We start from the raw sequence: 19,715 nt of genomic DNA, 5'->3' as shown, positions 1-19,715 counted from the left end.
GTCAGTCTTGGCACGTTAACAGTGAACTGGACCGAGGAGTGGAGGAAGCAGGCCGTTTCTGATCTCAGAGGCTATCAGGACATGAGGTCTGGCAGTCTGGTGCCTAAAGAGGCTCCGTAACCTTGTGACTTCTTCAGAACTCCCCAGGGCACTAACCCTCACATGGAGAAGCAATTTGCCAACATACAACGTCAAAATCTTTCCCCCAAATCCTTCTCTTTGACTTGCAAGATTCACATATACCATGTACAGGAATATCTCCAAGTGAAATCTACTATTTTACTCTGGTTATTTCGTTCAGATTCATAATATGACCCCATTAATTTTGTAATTTCATAACACAATGAAACAAATATGAAGTATGTAATTGTCAAAATGAAATACTTACTTTAAGTGTTGTAACAGGAGAAAGCAAAGCACGGACACTGGAGCAGGGGCTAGCAGACCATGGCTCATAGGCCAAATCCTGCTCACTGCCTGTTTTTATAGTTTTATTGAAACAGAGCTATGCCCGTTCATTTACACACCTTCTATAAATGCTTTCACACCACAAGGGCAGAGTTGAGTAGATGCAACAGAGTCCATACAGCCCACAAAGCCCAAAATATTTACTATTTGGCCTTTAAGAAAAAGTTTGCCACTCCTGCACTAGCGTTACACAAACTAGCTGAGACATGACAAAACAAGCCCCAAAACACTACCAAAAGCCTAGTTTCAACCAGCAGTGTTTCTTTACAATACATATTTTAGAATCTATATTACATGGTTTGTATATCTTCACAGAATTCTAAATTTAAAAATAAACAGATAAAAAAGTAATAAAATTTTTTTAAAGATATATGCAAACTGGGCTAATTACTGCATGTTTTGGCAGGTAATCCTACCAACTGTTTCTTTTTCTCATCATTCTAAAGAATGATGTTATACTAAAGAAGTCTAGAAATGAACTTGGTCCTAAACAAATGATACACACCATCAGGAATTTCATCAAGGTTATCATCGATGCCACGTTTCACAACCCTGGGCCTTGTCTGTCCATCTTGTGTGGTTCCCCATTCGTCTGGCACTGATGAAGGCTGGAACTGAACAATGACCTTCAAGACACAACAGGATTATGACAGAGCTCACTTCCAAATTCATTTCTACTACAGGCTAAATAATGTATTTCAATACATAATAAACTACTTCATAGTATGGATAATTTATAAATCAAGTACTAGTACTGTTCCCTCAAAGCCAATTTTGTAACAATCCTACTAGTGTTCATTAACCATTAAAACTAAGCAAATCAATGCCATTACTTCCAATGTTTGTAGTGGAAAATAATAACGACTAAATCAGAAGTGGTATACTTTAATCCAGAAATGTACCATAAACATCCAAGCTTACATGTAAGAAATTAAGGAAAGTTACCTACAGCAGCAAAAAAGGAGTCTATTTACAAGTTCATTTTCAATGCCTAAAACTAATTTACCCACCACATTTTAGAAAGCCATGTTCTGTTAAATCAACTGTATTAAATGACACTTGATGTCATATGAAAATTGTTCTTTAAAAAAAATTAATACATGCAAGATGGTATGCAAATTTGCTGTGTTTGTATAGAAAACAGAAGGTTAAAAAACAATTAAAAACACAAAAGGATAAGAGTGGTTACTATCAAGAGGAGAAACTGGGGAAAAGCAGAGGTAAAAGGACTTTATTTTTCCTTTGGTACCTTTTCATACCGTTTAAATTTTGTTGACATATAGATGATTTTTATTTATTTTAGTAGCAATAAGGACTACAGAGGTGATGAGAATATAGGTCATTTTTGTTTTTATACTTTTCTGTGATAAATAAATAGCCTATATTCTGAGAAACTATTGTAAGCCGGGCACTATGCTAGATGCTTTTGCATAAATTATCTCACTTCATTTAAAACATGGCCCTGGGAGGTAAATCTCACTGCAGGTGAGGAACCTGGAGCTCAGCGAGATTAACGATGGTAAATGAAAGAATGCAAATACCACTAATCAATATCTAAAAAAAAAAAAAAAGTTGCAACAAAATAATTATTTAAATGAACCTAAATGCTTTTATATCTTAAACAGTATCATTACCTTTGGATTGTGCATAACAATTGTCTCTCCACTTGGAAACTCTAATCTGCGGTGCCACTGATTCGTGGTTACAGCTTTTTTATATTCAGCCTACAGTAATGGAAACAACATATAACCCATTATGACAAATCTGTATCACATTAAGAAAAAGTATGGAAGAAAATTATAACTATCATGGTAAAAAAAAACAGTAACAGCAGCTCTCTTGTACTAACTGGTCACCATACTTATCACTTTACATATATTACCTCATTTAATTAATTACTCTCAATCATTCCTAAATAATATTATCCCCATTACATAGAGGCAAAAACCAAGAATTAGATAGTCTGTTAGTTTCCCAGAGCTGCCATGATCAAGTACCACAAATTGAGTGGCTAAAAAAACCCAGAAATTTATTTTCTTACAGTTCTGAAGGCCAAAAATCTGAAATCAAGATATCAGCAGGGCCATGTTCCCTCTGAAACCTACAGGGAACGTCTTCCTGGCCTCTTCCTAACTCCTGCTAGTTTGAGGGCAACCTTTAGTGTTCACTGGCTTACAGATGCACCACTCCAATCCTCTATTTTCACACCGCTTCTCCCTATGGCTGTAAGGACACCAGGCATATCAGATCAGAGGCCCACCCTACTCCACTATGATCTCATCTTAAATAATTATATCTACAACAACCTACATTAAAAAATAGTAACTGAAGTGTTCTAAATCTCACGCTGTTGAATTCATTTCAAATATTTAATACTTAAGTAAAATTATCTCAAGAACTTAACATAAGTATATAAAACATTAATCACCAGTTTTAATAAATCTCATGATATTTGCTCCTATTGTTTTACATTTGTTTTCATAACTTAGAGGATAATTTCAACCTTAATACTGAATATTATATTGAAAAGCATCCATATGCTTGGCATGTGTTGTCAACAACAGATCTCAGCAGCCTAAGTTCTTCTGAAGGTTTGATAAAAGTACCTTATCAGATTTGGGATGTGCCCCTGAGAAATATTCTTTCTTTAGACACTGAGGCCTTCATGACTGATGGCACCACTTAAAAAGCAGAGGATCAAGGTAGGCTGTCTTGTAATAAATCCTACTGTATTGTGACTGGTGTTACATGAGGTTCCAATGTACGCAAGGCCTACGTTTTTTTTAAAGAAAAGCATAAAGGAATAAAGCCTACATACCTCTAGCTTTTCACTGAACTCCTCTGTATACGGAGTAAATCTGCTATCTGCGTCCCCTTTGTGAAACCAAGTACAGCGTCTCACTTCAGCTGGCTCCTCTTCCCAGTACACGGCTTTCCTCATTCGGTCATAGAGGTAAACGTCATAGCGTCCTCCATCTGTGCCTAGAACCACGCTCTCAGGGTCTGGCTGGACTGGAACACAAAGTCCATATTTTAACCCAACAGTTACAAAGCATATTTAACAGTAATAAATGAATACAGTGACTGGCTGATCCTTTAAGACAAAGAACTAAGTTCATTTTTGTTTAAAAATAGAAGTTTAAGATTAATGTGTGCTGATCAAAATTATGATTCTTAAGTGAAGAAGAAACAGCCAGGACAAAATTTTAAAACATAATAAAAAATATTCAAATAACTGGTGGATTTTTTTAAAATCAAAGCAACAGTGCTCTGTGAAGTGTATTTCTAAAGAGTATTAAGAGGTAATTTTTAAGTCCCATGATGAAATATCATCAGGATAAACAAAGAAACCTATTTCCATACTGCAAGAACTTCTCAGAGCCTTAACACACTCCCGTGCACTGTCCATCTCAAGGGTACAGGTACAGGATTTCCAAAACTCACCTGACAATGGAACACTTTTTTCACAGCATCTTCAGGAATAAAGGTTCCATAGAAAATGATTTATAAATGCCCTATAGCTACAAATGAATATGGAAACAAGAAAATTGACACCCCAGAAAAAAAAGGAAAATAAAGATTACATGAACTACTCTATTTCTCTGATTTAAGATACCTTCAAACAAGGAAGAAAATTACTAAAATACTTCTTCAAGTGCCTTGCTCAAATAACTCGGGACTCATGTTAATATCACTATCTTAAGGCACACAGTCTGGGTTAAGGAATCTGACATTCACAAAAAATAAGGCATGCATAAATACTCTTCATCTCGTCTCTTCCTAAAAATCAGATATAAATAATGCATGATCAGTGCTTACCTGAATTATAGACTTCTTCAAGATTCAAAGAGTCAAACACACTGAAAGGGATCCACAGTTGTTTGCATTCTACCTCCTTGCAGTAAAACCAGTGGGGCTGAACAGGTTCGTATTGGTTTTGAAGTGTAAAAGGAGGTTGGCTCTGCACAGAGGGACCCACAGGTCGAGCAAGTGCCTGCTGCTGTGTTGGAGAGGACAACCCTGACTGCACTGGAGGAGGAATCTGCAGGTGACAAAGAAGTTAAGAACGTCATGCTTGTTCAAAGGAACAGTTTTGTAATGCTTCAGACCCATTATCAAGTCTGTGGGGGCAGCCAGTTAGCTCAGTTGGTTAGAGCGCAGTGCTCATAACACCAAAGTTGCCGGTTCAATCCTCAGATGGGCCACTGAGCTGTGCCCTCCACAACTAGATTGAAACAACTACTTGACTTGGAGCTGATGAGTCCTGGAAGAACACTCTGTTCCCCAATAAAAAAAAATTTTTTTAAATAAAAAATTCTGTGTATTGGTATGATTTAAATAAAATAAAAGGAAGCCCATTCTCCATCCCCAAGAGTAAAGTTAGCTTATACTCGTGATCATAATACTGCTCTCTCTGCCACTCTGGGTTGGGTTCTTAATTCTTTCTTTTAATCGTTTCCCTTTTTTGGATTTAGTTGGCTTTCCTTTGGAAGTCAATTGAATGATTAGTTGGGGAAAAAGCATAAAGGAATATCTTAAAATTTACCCAATGCAAATGTTATTTCATTACTCTCCTGAGATCAACTTTAACTGTCTAGATCCAAACCCCATAAATGTAAATAAAAGAAATTACATTACTGGAGTAATCAATTTTAGTCCCTGTGAGTGTTTTGATTGAATAGTATAATTAAAAAATTAGCAGCTGCAATCTGTAAATAATTGCTTCAACTCTCACATCCTTAGATCACCTTTATTATTGCTATCTTACACTAAAATCTGGAAACACTGGCATAAGTAACTCATTAAAATCAATTACTATGTCAGTAAATAGATAAGATAAACTAAAATGTGAACCATGAGCTACATTTAAAAGAATGTTTACTCCAGGGCCAGCGGAGTGGTGTGGTGGTTAAGAACTGGCTTGGGATGCCAGAGGGCTCCGGTTCGGATCCCACATATGAGGGCCAGTGACACTGCCCTCCACAGCTAAGATGCTGAACAACAGCTCAACCTGGAGCTGGGCTGCCTGGGTCGCTGGCGACGGTGTAGGCTGCAGCCATTGCTGCAGTGGGTTGCCATGGGCTACTGTGTGTAGCCAGCAGCCAGCGTGAGCAGACAGCAGCCGCTGTGAGCGGCCCTCCAGAGGCCGGCGACTGATCTGCCTCACTCGGGAAGAGCGCAATGATGGTGCCAACTTGGGCCAGTGAAGCAACGTCCTCCACAACTAGACTGAAGAACAAAAGGACAGCAACTTGTCTGTTCCCCTTCCCCCAATTCCCCAATAAAAATCTTTAAAAAAAAAAGAATGTTTACTCCAAAGCATACAGCTCACAAAAAATATCCTCTGAAAATAATCTGTCATCATATTCATTATAAAAAAAGCACAGTGCTTTTAAAAACACAAGCTCAGTGAGAGAGATTAAAAATTAAAGTGAACAGTTAGGATATAAAAGCATGTTTCCATACCATAGGTGGCAAAGATCCTGGAGGCATCTGGTACATCTGAACAGGGGGTGCAGAGGGTGAGGGGTGGGCAGGCTGGCCTGGTGTTTGGCACTGCTGCAGCTGTGGTGGTGTAATATACGGATTAGCTCTGCTGCTTACAGGAGTGTGGCGGTAGGGATTCCATCCTTGTTGGGGTGGACTCCCGAAATTTGAAGGAGAGAGACTGCTTGGCTGAGAAGGCAGGTAAGCATTTATTCCTATCTGTGAGGAAGGTGGAGCACCATACTGAGCCTTCGAAATGGATGGTGGAAATGCATTCGAAATCTCTTGGGATCCGGTTGTAAAAGGGGGAGCAGGTGGAGACTTGGAGAATGCTGACTGTCCAGCTGATGTCGCTGCAGTTGTTAACGGTGACTGTCCAATGTTCCCAAAAGGGTCGCTACTGCTTGATGCCTGAGAGAAATAACTAAATGTCTGTGGGGTGGACGTGTGAGCAGAAGTCTGACCGAGGAAGCTGTCCTCCTCACCAACATCCGTGGAATCCTCTGAAACGGACAGGAGAGCAAAGGGTTTAAAGGGTACGCTATCACTCTGTAGCTAGGATTCTGTACAGAGGTCTAGCCCTGTACCTCTTATTTTGCTGTTCAAACTTACACATCTGCATTACAGAAAAAAACGAAAAACTTTTTTTCTTTGAAAATTTTTCTTTGAAATGAAAAACTAGAAAATATGAAAAACAACAAAAGGGAAAAATTATACTTCATTCATAAGCCCACCTCCCAGAGACAACCCGTTAACACTTAATATTTTGATACATACCTTTCCATAATTTTTAAATATAGTTACGTGCTTTTTGTAAATATATATAAATTATACATATTTGCATGTAAGTTTTTAAAAATAGAAATAATCTATACCTACTATTTTTACATTTTCTTTTGAATGTTCTTTGATCCTGGTTTAAAAAAAAATCAAATATTTCCCTACTCAAATACACATAATTTTTTTTCTACAGTACCAAAAAGAAACTAAAGTGCAGGTGTTAACTCTGTTGAGAAGCGATGCATCAGGGCTGTTACCTACAAAGCACTCATTGTACAAATGAACATGGGGTATTTGTATTCACAAGGCAAAGTAGGTCAACTGTGAATCGCCATCCCTAAAATCACACAGCATCCCAACCAGATAATTCGTCTTTAAAGAATGCCAAATCACAAGAAAAGTCCTTTTCTAACCAAGGGAAACTCTCCCCACTTCTCTTTGTCCAACTTGATCTTCATTGCGGGTATTATCAGCACCCAACTATTTATCTTCTCTTCTGCTACCAAGTTGTAAAATAAAAGCACTTCCCCTCTCCAAGGCTTCAAAAGTCCACAGTCTACTGGTCCTTGCTAAACTTGCATGAGCGCTTAGCTTGTAACTTTCGTTTTCCTGCTCCTAATCTTTTCCTTCTCCAGTCTCTTTCCTTCTTATCTCCCAGCGCTGAAGGCGGGGAGCAGATCAGAGGGGTGGACCTGTTCCCAGCACACAGGCACACTGTGGTCCCTGCCCTGGAGACCTGCCAAAGGGAGTCTTCTTTCAAGCTCTAGGCTCCATCTTAGCCAGCTGAAAGTGGCCGATAGGCTTGCAGAGATTCTGGCTTGAGTCTGCTCCCATTATATTTCATGATTTTAACTAAAATAATCCACTATATTCAAACTACTCCTCTAAGTTGTTTCTTTGTAACTAAAAACAAAATCTCACCTACACAAGGCCCTTTGTCTGCTTGTATCATTCTACTTTTCTTATTTATTTCCAGTTCGCACCCTCTCTTCAATCATGTAAACCTCACTTGGACTCATTCGTATTTTTAGGTCTTCTCTCAACAAATGAAAGCATGGAAAAAGCCTCTGGCATCTTTTATCCTTTAAGACAACCTGGGGATCAACCTGATCCAAGTTGTTTTTTTCTGATTATCATCAATTACAAATGAAATGCTGATCTCAACATGATGCCAGCCTCACTTCAGAGGCCCTTTCTAATCACATGTAGACACATTTGGCATCGAGACACCCACCTGTATGCTTGTGACACCCCAACTCTGTCTCAAACCAAGGCTGTTCTCACTAGTGCCAGAGCCTCTTTTCCAAAGGCTTCCTCAATACTTTTCGCAGGCTCCGTCACATATACTGCAAACTTAGTGAAGGGGATTGATCATCTTCTCTGTCCTCCTCCATGTGCTCTTTTTACCACATCTCACTGTCTCAACAGATGTTTACATCCGTCCATCCCCTCAAATCAGAAGCCTCATTTCTCAGACTCCTCCCTCTCATACCCTTCATTTAATCATTCAGATCTTCACTCAAGAAATATGTACACAATAAAATACAAAAAAAAAGAAAAAAAAGGTATATATATACACAGTATCCATTATATGCCAGGCACAGAGCTAGGTCTTGGGCTCAAAGTGAATGAAGACAGGGGGCCTCTGTGCTGACAGAGCAGACAGTCTGGCTGCCAGTGAGACACTAAGTCCCGACAATTTTATAGTAAAAAAAATCTCACATTTGTTCCCTGCTCTTCACGCCCAAAGTGGCTGACTAGGGCTAGAGTGGCATACACTCCTGCCTGACTCACAATGGCGTCCAGACTGACAGCTCTGCCACAGTCAAGGTTACTCCAGTGCAATCTCAGAAAACCCGTCTTTCCGAAACACACCTCTAATTTCACCGCCTTGTTTAAAATCTTCAAAGGCTCCCCACACCCCATAGGATAACTACAAACTTCTCAGTATATTATCTGAGGTCCCTGGTGTTCTGGTCCCCACTGACCTCTCCAGCCACTCCCCTGCACACACTCTAGTCACAATGATCTACTGAGGCAGGGGAGAAGAAAGCGGGGGGAAGGGAGGAGGAATGTGAGCATCTACCACCAAACCTGCTCGTTTTCTCACCTCAGACTTTTACATATGCCTGTCTCCTGAGACTCCCTAATTTCTGTGTCAACACGGAGTCAAGAATCATCTTCTCTGAGAGGCCCTGAAGGCCAGAGCGAAGTCCTCTGCCAGGTCAGCCAGCCTGAAGCCCACAGCTTTCACAGCAGCCTGTCAATCTCTCTCTCTAGCCAGTATAAGCCTGCCTCACCACAGCTTGCGCAGTTGAGTAGTGTGTATATGTATACTGTGCAGTCACTGACGGCAATGCTATCCGCTCTTCAGGAACAGGGCCTGGCAAATACAAGCTGCCCAACCCACGTCTGGGGAGCGAATGAGATTGCTTCCTATATGTCTCTTTCACTGAAATGACTGTTGCTTCCCGTGAGACAGGTTCTTCTGTTGTCTCTGGAAATTTTCTGAATGGGTTTCTAACTATCAGATCTTTACTAGATGTGGAAAAATAATTTAACAGAATTTTAGTTCTAAACATTATTAATATTCTCATTTAAAAATGAGCTATCTCTGGGCCGGCCAAGTGGCTCATTGGTTAAGAGTTGGCTTGGGAGCGCAGGCTGAGCAGCAGGGCCACCGGTTCAGATCCCACATTAGGGCCAGTGACACTGCGCCCTCTACAGCTAAGATGGTGAACAACAGCTCAACCTGGAGCTGGGCTGCCGGGAGTCGCTGGCGACGGCGTAGGCTGCAGTGAGCTGCCATAAGCTACCGTGAGTGGCTGGCAGCCAGCATGAGCGACCGGCGAGAACTGCCACGAGACGCCGTGAGCAGCAGTCCAATGGCCAGCAAGCGACTGCCTCACCAGGGAAGAACGCAATGATAATACCAACTTGGGCCAGTGAAGCAACGTCCTCCACAACTAGACTGAAGAACAAAACGACAGCAACTTGTCTGTTCCCCTTCCCCGATTCCCCAACAAAATCTTAAAAAAATAAATAAATAATAAGCTATCTCCAAGAAACAAGAGTTTTTGTTCAAGGAGGGTATAGTTATCCTGTCGCCAACAATGAAAATGCTTAGCACTGATTGATAGTGGCTCACACACACCAAATGCTGTCTAGCAAGGAAGATGGGCATGAACCAAACATTTGTGAAGCAGAAGATGACAGGAAAGCCTTATGTGTTCTCTAAGCCTGTGAGGCCTTATGTATTCCTGCAACCTCCCACAACACTGCTCCAGCCATGTCAGTCCTGCACTAAAAACGGCCCCACTGTCAAAATGAGACATACATATTCCTGACTCCCATCCTTTCATTCAACAAGTTATCTACTGAACTGGTCTACAGCATACCAGGCACTGTCCTAGGTATAAGTTCCTGCTCTCATGGAGCTTATATTCTAGAGGGATAAGATAAACAAATATGCGTACATGTCAGGTGGTGATAAACACCAAAAAACATAACACAAGGGAAAGGAAATCTGCGTGTACAACAGCCTCCAGTCTGCCCTTCTTCACTTCTCCGTGAAACTTTCCTCAGTCCTCCAAGCAAGAATAAATTACTCAGTGTAAAAATATTCAGCATTTACTGAGGATCTATGTGCGAGACACTAGAGATCCTAGAGATAAAAAGGTACATAAGTCACACCTGCAAACCTCAAGAAGGCCACAGTCAAAACAGAGAGGCAGATGTGTTTATTTCACAAACATTTATATAACACTATGTGCAAGGCACCATACTTAGTGTTTTACAAAAATTAATTCACTTCTCAGTACAGCCCTATAAGGCTGCACATATATGGAAACTGGAGCACAGAGAGGTAAAATAGCATGCCTGAAGTGACACAGCAAGTTACTGGCAAGGCCAGGGCTGAAACACAGTCCTTGCTCCTAAACACCATGCTCTGGATTATGCCACATAATCGTTAAAAAGCAATCAATCGTCTTGGGTGGCCGGTTGCCTCAGGTGGTTAGAGTGGGCTCATGTCACCAACGTTGCTGGTTCGAGTCCCACATGGGGCAGTGGACTGCGCCCTCCACAGCTAGATTGAAAACAACGACTCGACTTGGAGCTGATGGGTCCTGGAAAAACACACTGTTCCCCAATAAAGTTAAAAAAAAATCAGCTTACAATAACAAAAATATGAACAAGGAGCTATGGTGCACATAGGAGTGGGAACTTAAGAGAACAAGGTTTATTAGACGAAATAATGCACCGTCTAGAAAGAGAAGAATTGTATCACGTACCTCTACTTTGCAAATATTACATGTCTCTCCTAGGAGAGATCCCATCATATCCTAGGGGATATCCTACCGTATTTTAGGAGAGGGAGCGCTGTCTAATTTATTTGCATTAACTGCAAGTACCTGGCACACCAGCAAGTGTTCAACAAAAAAGTGTGAAACGTCAGCGCAGCAGTGTCCCGCACTCGGAACAGAAGGGTCCTTCGACGAAGAGCAAGCCTTCTGTGCTGGCCCCTGCCTCCAAGATCCCAAAGCACCCAGGCCACTCAAAACTTGGCCACCGACAGCTCTAGCAAGCTACCCAGAGGGTCGGATCAAGGCAGAAGGAAAACCTCCAGTCCGACCCTCGTCACCCCACGCCCCCCGCCCGCCTCCCCGCAAACACTCGCCCCACCAGCCCGCTCCACCCCCCACCCCTCCCGCCGCCTTACTACCTCCCGGCAGCAGCAAGGAGGCCGAGGCAGCGGCGGCTTGGGTGACTGGGATGAAGGGCACGTTGAAGTTGAACTCCGTGGCAGAGGATGAAAAGAGTAAATTAGTGCCCGAAGAGGAGACGGAGGCGGCACCGCCGCCACCATTTGGTTTCCTCTCAGCCATGGTTGCGGCCCACCGTCCGTTACACGTCTCCGGGCAGCCGGAGCGGCACCACCGGCCGGAAACCAGTCACACTAGCGGCCAGCACACTTCCGCACTTGCGCACAAGGGCCGGAACTCCCGGCAGCTGGTCAGCGGCCCTCCCCCTGCCCCTGCTGGCGCCGCCTGAAGTCAACATGGCGGCGTCAGCTTCACACCCGAGTCCCTAGCACGTGACACCCTCAGCCGCTGCCCTGGCACCGCTGGAAGTGAAGACCGGGGGCGGAGGCTGGAGCAGGAACGTGGGAGAGGAAGTTCTGCTGGTTCCGAATCAAGGAACGAGTTGACTCTGAAAGTCACAGATTGCGGGGGCACTCTGGGCTTCCTAAAAGTGCAGACAGGAGCTTTTAACTGGCGAAGATTTTGGAGGACTGGCGGAAGCCTTAGGAGCAGGTAGCGGAGTGCTGCCCACCGACAGACGTGTGTGGGTCATTTGCAGCCAAGGCCTAGCCAGACTGACCCACTCTAAGACCTACATGCCTTTCTGGACTGAATCGAACGCTTGTCGTTAGCCCAGAAATAAAAATGGTAAAACTTTTTAAGTTTTAAAGCCATAGGAGAAAAAAAAATTCTTTAAAAGAAACCGGGTAATTGAAATTTAGGGGTGTGGCTTTTTAAATACCTCTCCATATCTGTCTACAATAATCTGACTAGTTCAGTCTAAAAATGCACTGTGGACAATGTGGGTCTGTCATTTTTCATGTAGCTAGAGATTATGAAAGAAAAACTAACAGATAAGCACCTTGCAGAGCTGGAGAGGCAGATGTAAGAGACTACAAAAGAAGCTTTGAAATTGTGACCCACACACACACCCACACACAGCTGTTCACACCCATATAGAACCGGTTTATTACTTAATTCAATAACTAGTGTGCTTACTGTCATACTAATTAAAACAGTAAGAATAGATTTTATTCAGTATTAACTATTGCAATAGGAAGAGGGTACAAGGTAAACTAAACAAAAGGCTGGAAACTTTTTAAAGACTGTGTGTGCTAAGGCAAAGGCACTCAAGGGTGCCAAGGAGTGTTGGTCCATGTGACTAGGCCACCTGAGTTTGTTAACTGGCGCTTATCTTAAGGAGCAACAAACTGCTTTTATCTTTATGACAAGTTGTTAGAGCAAGGTACCCACCAGGCTGGGAGGAGACAGCTCTCAGGTCCTTGAGAAGACAGTTCTGGGTGACAGAAGCTGTATATCTCAAAGGGGCAGAGAAAGGATTTATAATTGCAAGCTTTCTAAAGTAACTGCTTTAAAAAGGGGCTCAGGGGCCGGCCGAGTGGCGCATTGGTTAAGAACTGGCTTGGGACGCCAGAGGACCCCGGTTCGGATCCCACATATGAGGGCCAGTGACACTGCCCTCTACAGCTAAGATGCTGAACAACAGCTCAACCTGGAGCTGGGCTGCCGTGAGTCTCCAGCCACAGCGTATGCTGCAGCCCCTGTGGCAGTGGGTTGCCATGGGCTACCGTGTGTAACCAGCAGCCAGCGTGAGCGGTCAGCAGCCGCTGTGAGCGGCCGTCCAGAAGCCGGCGACTGATCTGCCTCGCCCGGGAAGAGCGCAATGATGGTGCCAACTTGGGCCAGTGAAGCGACGTCCTCCACAACTAGACTGAAGAACAAAACGACAGCAACTTGTCTGTTCCCCTTCCCCCAATTCCCCAGTGCTATTCCCATCCCCCAACTCCCCAATAAAAATCTTTTAAAAAAAAAGGGGGTTCAGGAGACTATATGCCTATCACCGGGTTTTGGCTGGAACAAACAGTGAACTCTGGCAGTGTTGAGCTTTCTCAGGCAAGCATTTTAAGGGGGATAGAGGTCATCCTAGGCACATGGCCTTAAGCTGCTAGAAGCCGTACTCGAATTTGGCCATTACTATGGGTGGGCAAGGCAGTATACTAAACAGTGGGGTACTGTGGTATATAAAATAGACACAGGACCCTTCCTTCTTGGAGATGGCCTTGTCTGTCAGAAAGACAGACACCTAAACATGATAATAAACTAACGTGTGATGGAAGTTATAATGTAGAATTTCCCAAAGTGTTATGTGGAATATTGATACCATCAGGGGAGGGAGGTATGCGGAGCAATAGCAGATATTTCCAACAATCACACCATCAGCAAAGAACATATCTAGTGACACAAAAGGCTTCCCTGAAGAAGAAAAAGTTAATACCTGAAAGACAATTAGAAATTAATTGGAAAAGCTTGGGGAGGAGGAGTTGGAGGAAGTGTAAGAAACAATTTCAGATAGTTACAGTACGTAGGGATACCCTGAGATGCCACCTTTGGGTGTAAAGAGAAACATAGGTTAGAGTATGGCTGCAGCCCAGTGAGCAACTGGGAGAAAGTTGGGAGATGCAGTGAAAAGTGGATCAAGGCCAGATGATGTAGGATCTTACACGTTAAGAACAAAAGGATGTCAAAGGAGGGTGAAGAAATAACATTTGCTCTGTACAAAGACCTCTCTGACTTCAATGTAATAAAAGAGATAAGGGAACAGCAAGCCTGGAGGTAGGACGAGCAGTTGGCAGACTGCTGTGGTGGACCAGCTGAGCAATGATGGTGGCTCACATTAGAGTGATGACAGTAGGAATGAACAGAAACAGTAATTTCTGGGGAAACATGTCAGATTGAATAGATGCGTCTTCATTTTCTTCCTCCTGAAATTGTCGAAAACCCAAATGGGTTCATTTGGTTTTTTAAGTGTAAGTCTATAAGGATGAGAATGGGAGAGGATGCTACAGCAACGTTTTGGAAGGCATCAAAAAAAAAAAAGGGCAGGTACTAGATGACTTAGAAAACCAGAATTGGGGAAAGCTCAAAGGCAACTTTATTGCCACCATAGAATCACCAAACGTTGTAGGACCTGATAACCGCAGGCACCTCCGGAAGTGGCAGTGAAGGGGAAGAAAGGGGTCCTGTGATTAGAAGGACTGATTAAAACTGTTTAAGAAGCAGTTAGGTCCCCTCCCCCACTTGAGTAACTGGACTTCTGACCACCCCCCCTTCTAGGAAAGACTGTAAATTTTCCCTTCTGGAGTAAAACAAAAGGAAGATTAAGCAAATATGTACATACCAAATGATAAAAGTTTCTCCCACAACCCCAGTCCAGTTTCTCTACTCAGTTCCCAGAACACTGGCTGCCTGGTCTTCAACCTCTAGGCAGGAGATGAGAAAAATCTTGTTTGGGTCTTGTGAACAAAAGATCTGGAGATACTGAAATCAGGGTTTCCCAATAAGACAGACCAGCCAGATCACCCCAAGATTAAGCTCACAATCAACGATCCCCAGAACACACCTTCCACTACCCCAAGTACTTCACCACTTGCTTTGGACTTCTGGCCTCACTCAGCTCGAAATGAACCCCAGCTGCTTCTGCTTCACTGGTGGTTCTTGCACCTGCACTGGCTCCTGCAAATGCAGAGTACAAATGCAACTCCTGCAAGAAGAGCTGCTGCCCCTGCTGCCCCATATGTTGTGCCAGATGTGTCCAGGGCTGCATCTGCAGAGGAGCATCGGGTAAGTGCAGCTGCTGAGCCTGATGTGGGGAAAGCCAGCTCCCGAATGGAAATAGAGCAACATGTACAAACCTACATTTTTTAATTTTTTCCTACTAATGATGACCCACTTGATACATTGCTGTTTCTATGAAAGATTTGTCTGAAAGGGCTACTGGTCCAAAGTCTGTGAGCCTGACGCTTCAAAAGGCCAAAATGCAAAACGTCAGAGTTTGGAGTAAGGAAAGGTTTATTAATTGAGAAGGCACCAAACGAGAAAATAGGAGATATAGTGGTACCTCAAGTCCATTTTAAGAAAGTACAGAGTTCAGGTTTCTTTTACGTCAAGGGAAGGGGAAATGGGATAGGCAAGAGGTGATTGACCACTGCAGACATCTGAGCACCAGCGGGGGTCCAAGGAAGATTGTGCTAGTTGATGTGAGTCCAGTCATGAGGTTCCTGCATATCTTTGATAAACAATCTTTTTTTTTTTTTTTTACATCCCTTTTCTCCTCTGGAGAGGCACCTTCTGGTAAGGGACTGTTTTTGTGAAACCCTTAGACACAAGCAGAATTCCTCTAATGATTAGCACGTCTGTATGCAAGCCTAAGCAGAAGCTATTAGCCTGAAGGGAATGGGAACAAAGCAGCCTTGAACAAGATGGAGTCAGAGAGGCCAAGCATTTCACTCTGTTTCAACAATTTAACTCACACACACAAAACAAGGCTCATTTATATGCTCTGAGCTCCCAATCACCTTCTTAGTCTCCACACTTTAAATATGATCACCACAGTTGAGAAGATCCTTTAACACGAGATCAAAACAAGACACACACAAAAGGAATAGGAAATGGTAACTTAGAAGAAACAGCCCACACAGGAAGGCAAAAACATTAAAATAATTATCAAAAATATCTTCAGAAGGATAGGAGGATTAGCAACAAAGAAACAAGATCAGGGTGCTAATTAAAAAAAGAAATATTCAGGTGCCAGCCAGAGTGGCTCAGTTGGTTAAGAGCGCAAGCTCTGAGCAACAGGGTTGCTGGTTCGATTCCCACATGGACCAGTAAGCTGTGCCGGAGCTGAGCTGCTGCTGAGCTGCCAATAGGTGGCAGGATGGCTCAGCTGGTGAGAGCACGTGCTCCTAACAACAAGGTTGTCAGTTCGCCTCCCACATGGAATGGTGGGCTACACCCACCCGCAACTAAGATTATACAGGGCACCTTGAGCTGAGTGGCTGCGAGCTGCCGACGGGAGGCCAGATGGCAACTGGACTTGGAGCTGAGCTAGCTGCACCCTCCACAACTAAGATTGAAGGACAACAACTTGGTTGTTCTCCTTCCCCAATTCCCCAATAAAATCTTTTTTTTAAAAAAGAACTATTCAGAGAACAAAAAAGAAAGTCAATAGAAGAAAAATATGAGGAAAACTCCCAAAAACTAAAGCAAAAAGACAAACATGGAAGCTAGGAGAGAAACCTAAGAAAATTACAGAGTGCTAGGCAAGGAAATCCCAAATCAGAATATTAAGAGTTCTGCTAAGACTAGTGACAGAGGAAATGCAAGGAAGGGAATCATCCAAGAAAAAAAATGTATTTTTTATTCCCAGAAATGAAGGATACAAGTTTCCAGATTAAAACGCTTGAGTATTCAGCACAATAGTTAAAAACATACACACACCAGAACATTGAGACAAAGACCCCCCAAAGGTTCCAGAGGGATAAATAGGTCAAATGCAAAGGAATTCAGCTCCCAAAATATTTACCTCTCAAGCACACTTTCTGAGAAAGCATAAGGAGGAGATGCTCCACCAAAATAAGGGAATAAGCTAAGAGTTTGTCTATGTGGGAAACAGAAAATATGATAAAGAAAAGGCAGCAGGCCCAAGGTGGGGTCACTTGCCCCCAGAAGAGCAGACCAAGATTTACTTGCAGCTTCAGCCCCTCCCAGGAATGTGACCTTAAAACAATCAGTCTGGAATTTCCTGATCAACACTAATGAGGCAATCTGCCTAATAAGACGGTCATCCTTTCCCCAAAGGTAGGTGACCTACCTTAAACAATCCTTTCTTCTCTTTTGCTAATAACTTCCTTGTCCCATCTTCCTGTCTATAAAAGCCTTCCATTTTGTACAGCTCCTTGGAGCACCTCTCTATTTACTAAACAGGATGCTGCCCAATTCATGAGTCATTCAATAAAGCCCATTATATCTTCACATTTACTTGGTTGAATTTTTGTTCTTTAACATATTTGGTGGCAGCAGTGGGATCTGAAGCAAGCTTCTGAAGGCATTCCGGGACAAGAAATACAGGCATAGTACCCTGCAAATCCTTTGAGTTCACTGTCTTTCTCGCCATCTTTGAAGGTCAGGATAAGTTTTTCAAAGTTCTGAGCTTTGCTCTCTTTACATCAAGCTTTCCAAACTGGCTTTTCAGTCCAGGGCTTTTCAGCAGGTCAGCTTGAGCTGGTAGATGGTTCCATTCAGAACACAGGTTCCTAGCCTGTGATTCAATCCCAATTCCCCAGTTGTTTGGAATCCATTTCCTCAGTTCCAGTCCTCAGTCTAGGCAAGTTTTTGTTTTCCTCGTCTTAAGGCTTAGAACATTTTCCCCTCACTTTTCACCTAGCTAACTCTCATTTATCTTTTAAATCCTAGTGTAAATGTCACATTTTCAGGAAATCCCTGAAGCACCTTCCCCCTTCTTCACTGTAACAGCTGGCACTGTTCATTCTGCTTACAGTATTTTACTTTTTCTTGTCTGGTATCTATCAGGGTTGTAAATGAATAACTGTTTATTAAGAAGTCTCTCACTGGACTATACAGTCCATGGGCAAGGATGGTTTCTTTTTTCATCCCAGTATTTCCTATGCCCTCAGTAATTATTTGTAGACAGGGTTATTTAACGCTCTCCTAAAAAACACTGACTGGGGGTAGAGGCAGAAGTGTGATTACTGGTGGTGGGAAAAAAAAACCTTGCCATAGAGATCTACCCTCATGGAGCCTCCTCTGGCCTTTAAAATTCTTACAGCTACATTCTAACAGTATCAAAATGTCTTGCCCCAGGAAAATTAGAGGGTGACATTATTCACATTATAAAATAACTATTTCATATGGATCGCAATGTCTCTTTAAATAAAATCTGAGTAATTGTTTATTAATCACTCAATACGGAAGGAGAAACCCAAAGCTGAAGTGTTCCTGGCCACTGCTGAATTGGTATCCAGCTTCAATTTTATATAAAGCAAATTTGAAATTATATAAAAGCATTTTTCATGTCGTACATTTATAGTTTACCCTTGAACAATGCAGGTGTTAGGGGTGCCAACCCCCATACAGTTGAAAACCCGCTTGTCTTTTTTTTTTTTTTTTTTTTTTGGCTGAGCCGTCCTGCCACCTGTTGGCAGCTCAGCTCAGGTCGGGACTCAAACCACTGTTGCTCAGAGCTCGCACTCTTGAGCGAGCTCTTAACCAACTGAGCCACTTGGCCGGCCCCCACTAATAACTTTTGACACCCCAAAACTTCAGTTATCCCTGGGTATCCACAGGGGACTGGTTCCAGGACCCTGCCTATCCCCTATTAAAATCCACAGATACTCCAGTCCCTTATATAAAATGAATTAAAACAATGTATACAGTTGGCCCGCTGCATTTGCAGATTCCCAACCAGATTGAAAATACTGTTTTCAATTATAGTTGGTTGGACCCAGGGATGCAATATCCTGGGATACCAAGGGCCGACTATTGAAAAAAAATGCCGAGTACAAGTGGACCCTTGGAACCAGTTCAAACTCCTATTGTTTAAAGGTCAACTGTAATATGCACATTATTGGCCACAAGGCTAAAATAGGGGATATCTCCATTTAACACCAAGGACCTGGAAACCCTGTCTGCTAAATGAATGAGAAAAGTGGTGGTAATGCCCTGGATTTGCGAGTCAGTTTTCTCAGCTCACCCAAACTCACAAGAGTCAGATGTATAATCCAGTATGCCAATTAACTAGTTTACAATGAGAAACACAAATTACCCCCCTTGCCCTCAGGGGGGCTCGAGCTCTGAGTTCAGTTCTTGTTTTTCAGCTCCCCACTTTCTGGACTTCCATTCAGATCCTCCTCCTTCTGTTAACAATGCCCTATATTCGGCTGATGAGGCCAGTTTTCTCTGATACACTCCAAGCCTAGGGAAAACATACAATATTTCTTTACTGAACTTGGGTATTTTCGAAATGTCCTCATTAAATGGCTAGCATAGATTTGATGTTTTCTGAGCGCTGATGCCACCACCACCTTCATTCTGAGGGTATCCCGATACACATTTCGCAGGAAATTGCCAAAGCTCCCTGATTGTTTCCAGCTTCCAGGCAGACCCAGGCCAGGGTATGTTTTCACAGTTATGGGCTTACTTCTCCATTAGGAACTAGTCCCTCTACCACTGTGCCTGATGTGACGGCAAAAGGAGCCTGGGAGGCAGGGCGCCAAAGAAAGGCAAGAGTTGCACCCAGCAAACACACACACACACACACACACACACACACACACACACACACACACACACACACACACA

General features: G+C 42.8%; 1 protein-coding gene and 1 pseudogene across 2 annotated transcripts in view; one reads left to right on the top strand and one right to left on the bottom strand.

The window, feature by feature from the left end:
- The window catches only part of SEC23IP (SEC23 interacting protein), a 36,925-nt gene extending 25,228 nt beyond the window's left edge, over positions 1 to 11,697 (bottom strand). For both annotated transcript variants that reach the window (XM_019642974.1, XM_019642975.1), the window contains exons 1-6: positions 11,459 to 11,697; positions 5,935 to 6,458; positions 4,288 to 4,510; positions 3,287 to 3,480; positions 2,103 to 2,192; positions 974 to 1,094 (exon numbers count right to left, since the gene is read on the bottom strand). In XM_019642974.1, the coding sequence (XP_019498519.1) occupies positions 974 to 1,094; positions 2,103 to 2,192; positions 3,287 to 3,480; positions 4,288 to 4,510; positions 5,935 to 6,458; positions 11,459 to 11,621 (1,315 nt within the window). In that variant the 5' untranslated portion in view covers positions 11,622 to 11,697. The remainder of the gene's footprint in view (positions 1 to 973; positions 1,095 to 2,102; positions 2,193 to 3,286; positions 3,481 to 4,287; positions 4,511 to 5,934; positions 6,459 to 11,458) is intronic.
- Positions 11,698 to 15,018: 3,321 nt separating this feature from the next.
- LOC109382989 (metallothionein-1A pseudogene) lies at positions 15,019 to 15,196 on the top strand (annotated as a pseudogene).
- Positions 15,197 to 19,715: the final 4,519 nt, after the last annotated feature.

The sequence above is a fragment of the Hipposideros armiger genome, unplaced genomic scaffold, assembly GCF_001890085.2.
Source record: "Hipposideros armiger isolate ML-2016 unplaced genomic scaffold, ASM189008v1 scaffold_74, whole genome shotgun sequence".
NCBI lineage: Eukaryota > Metazoa > Chordata > Mammalia > Chiroptera > Hipposideridae > Hipposideros > Hipposideros armiger.
This window is presented reverse-complemented; position numbering and strand designations above follow the sequence as displayed.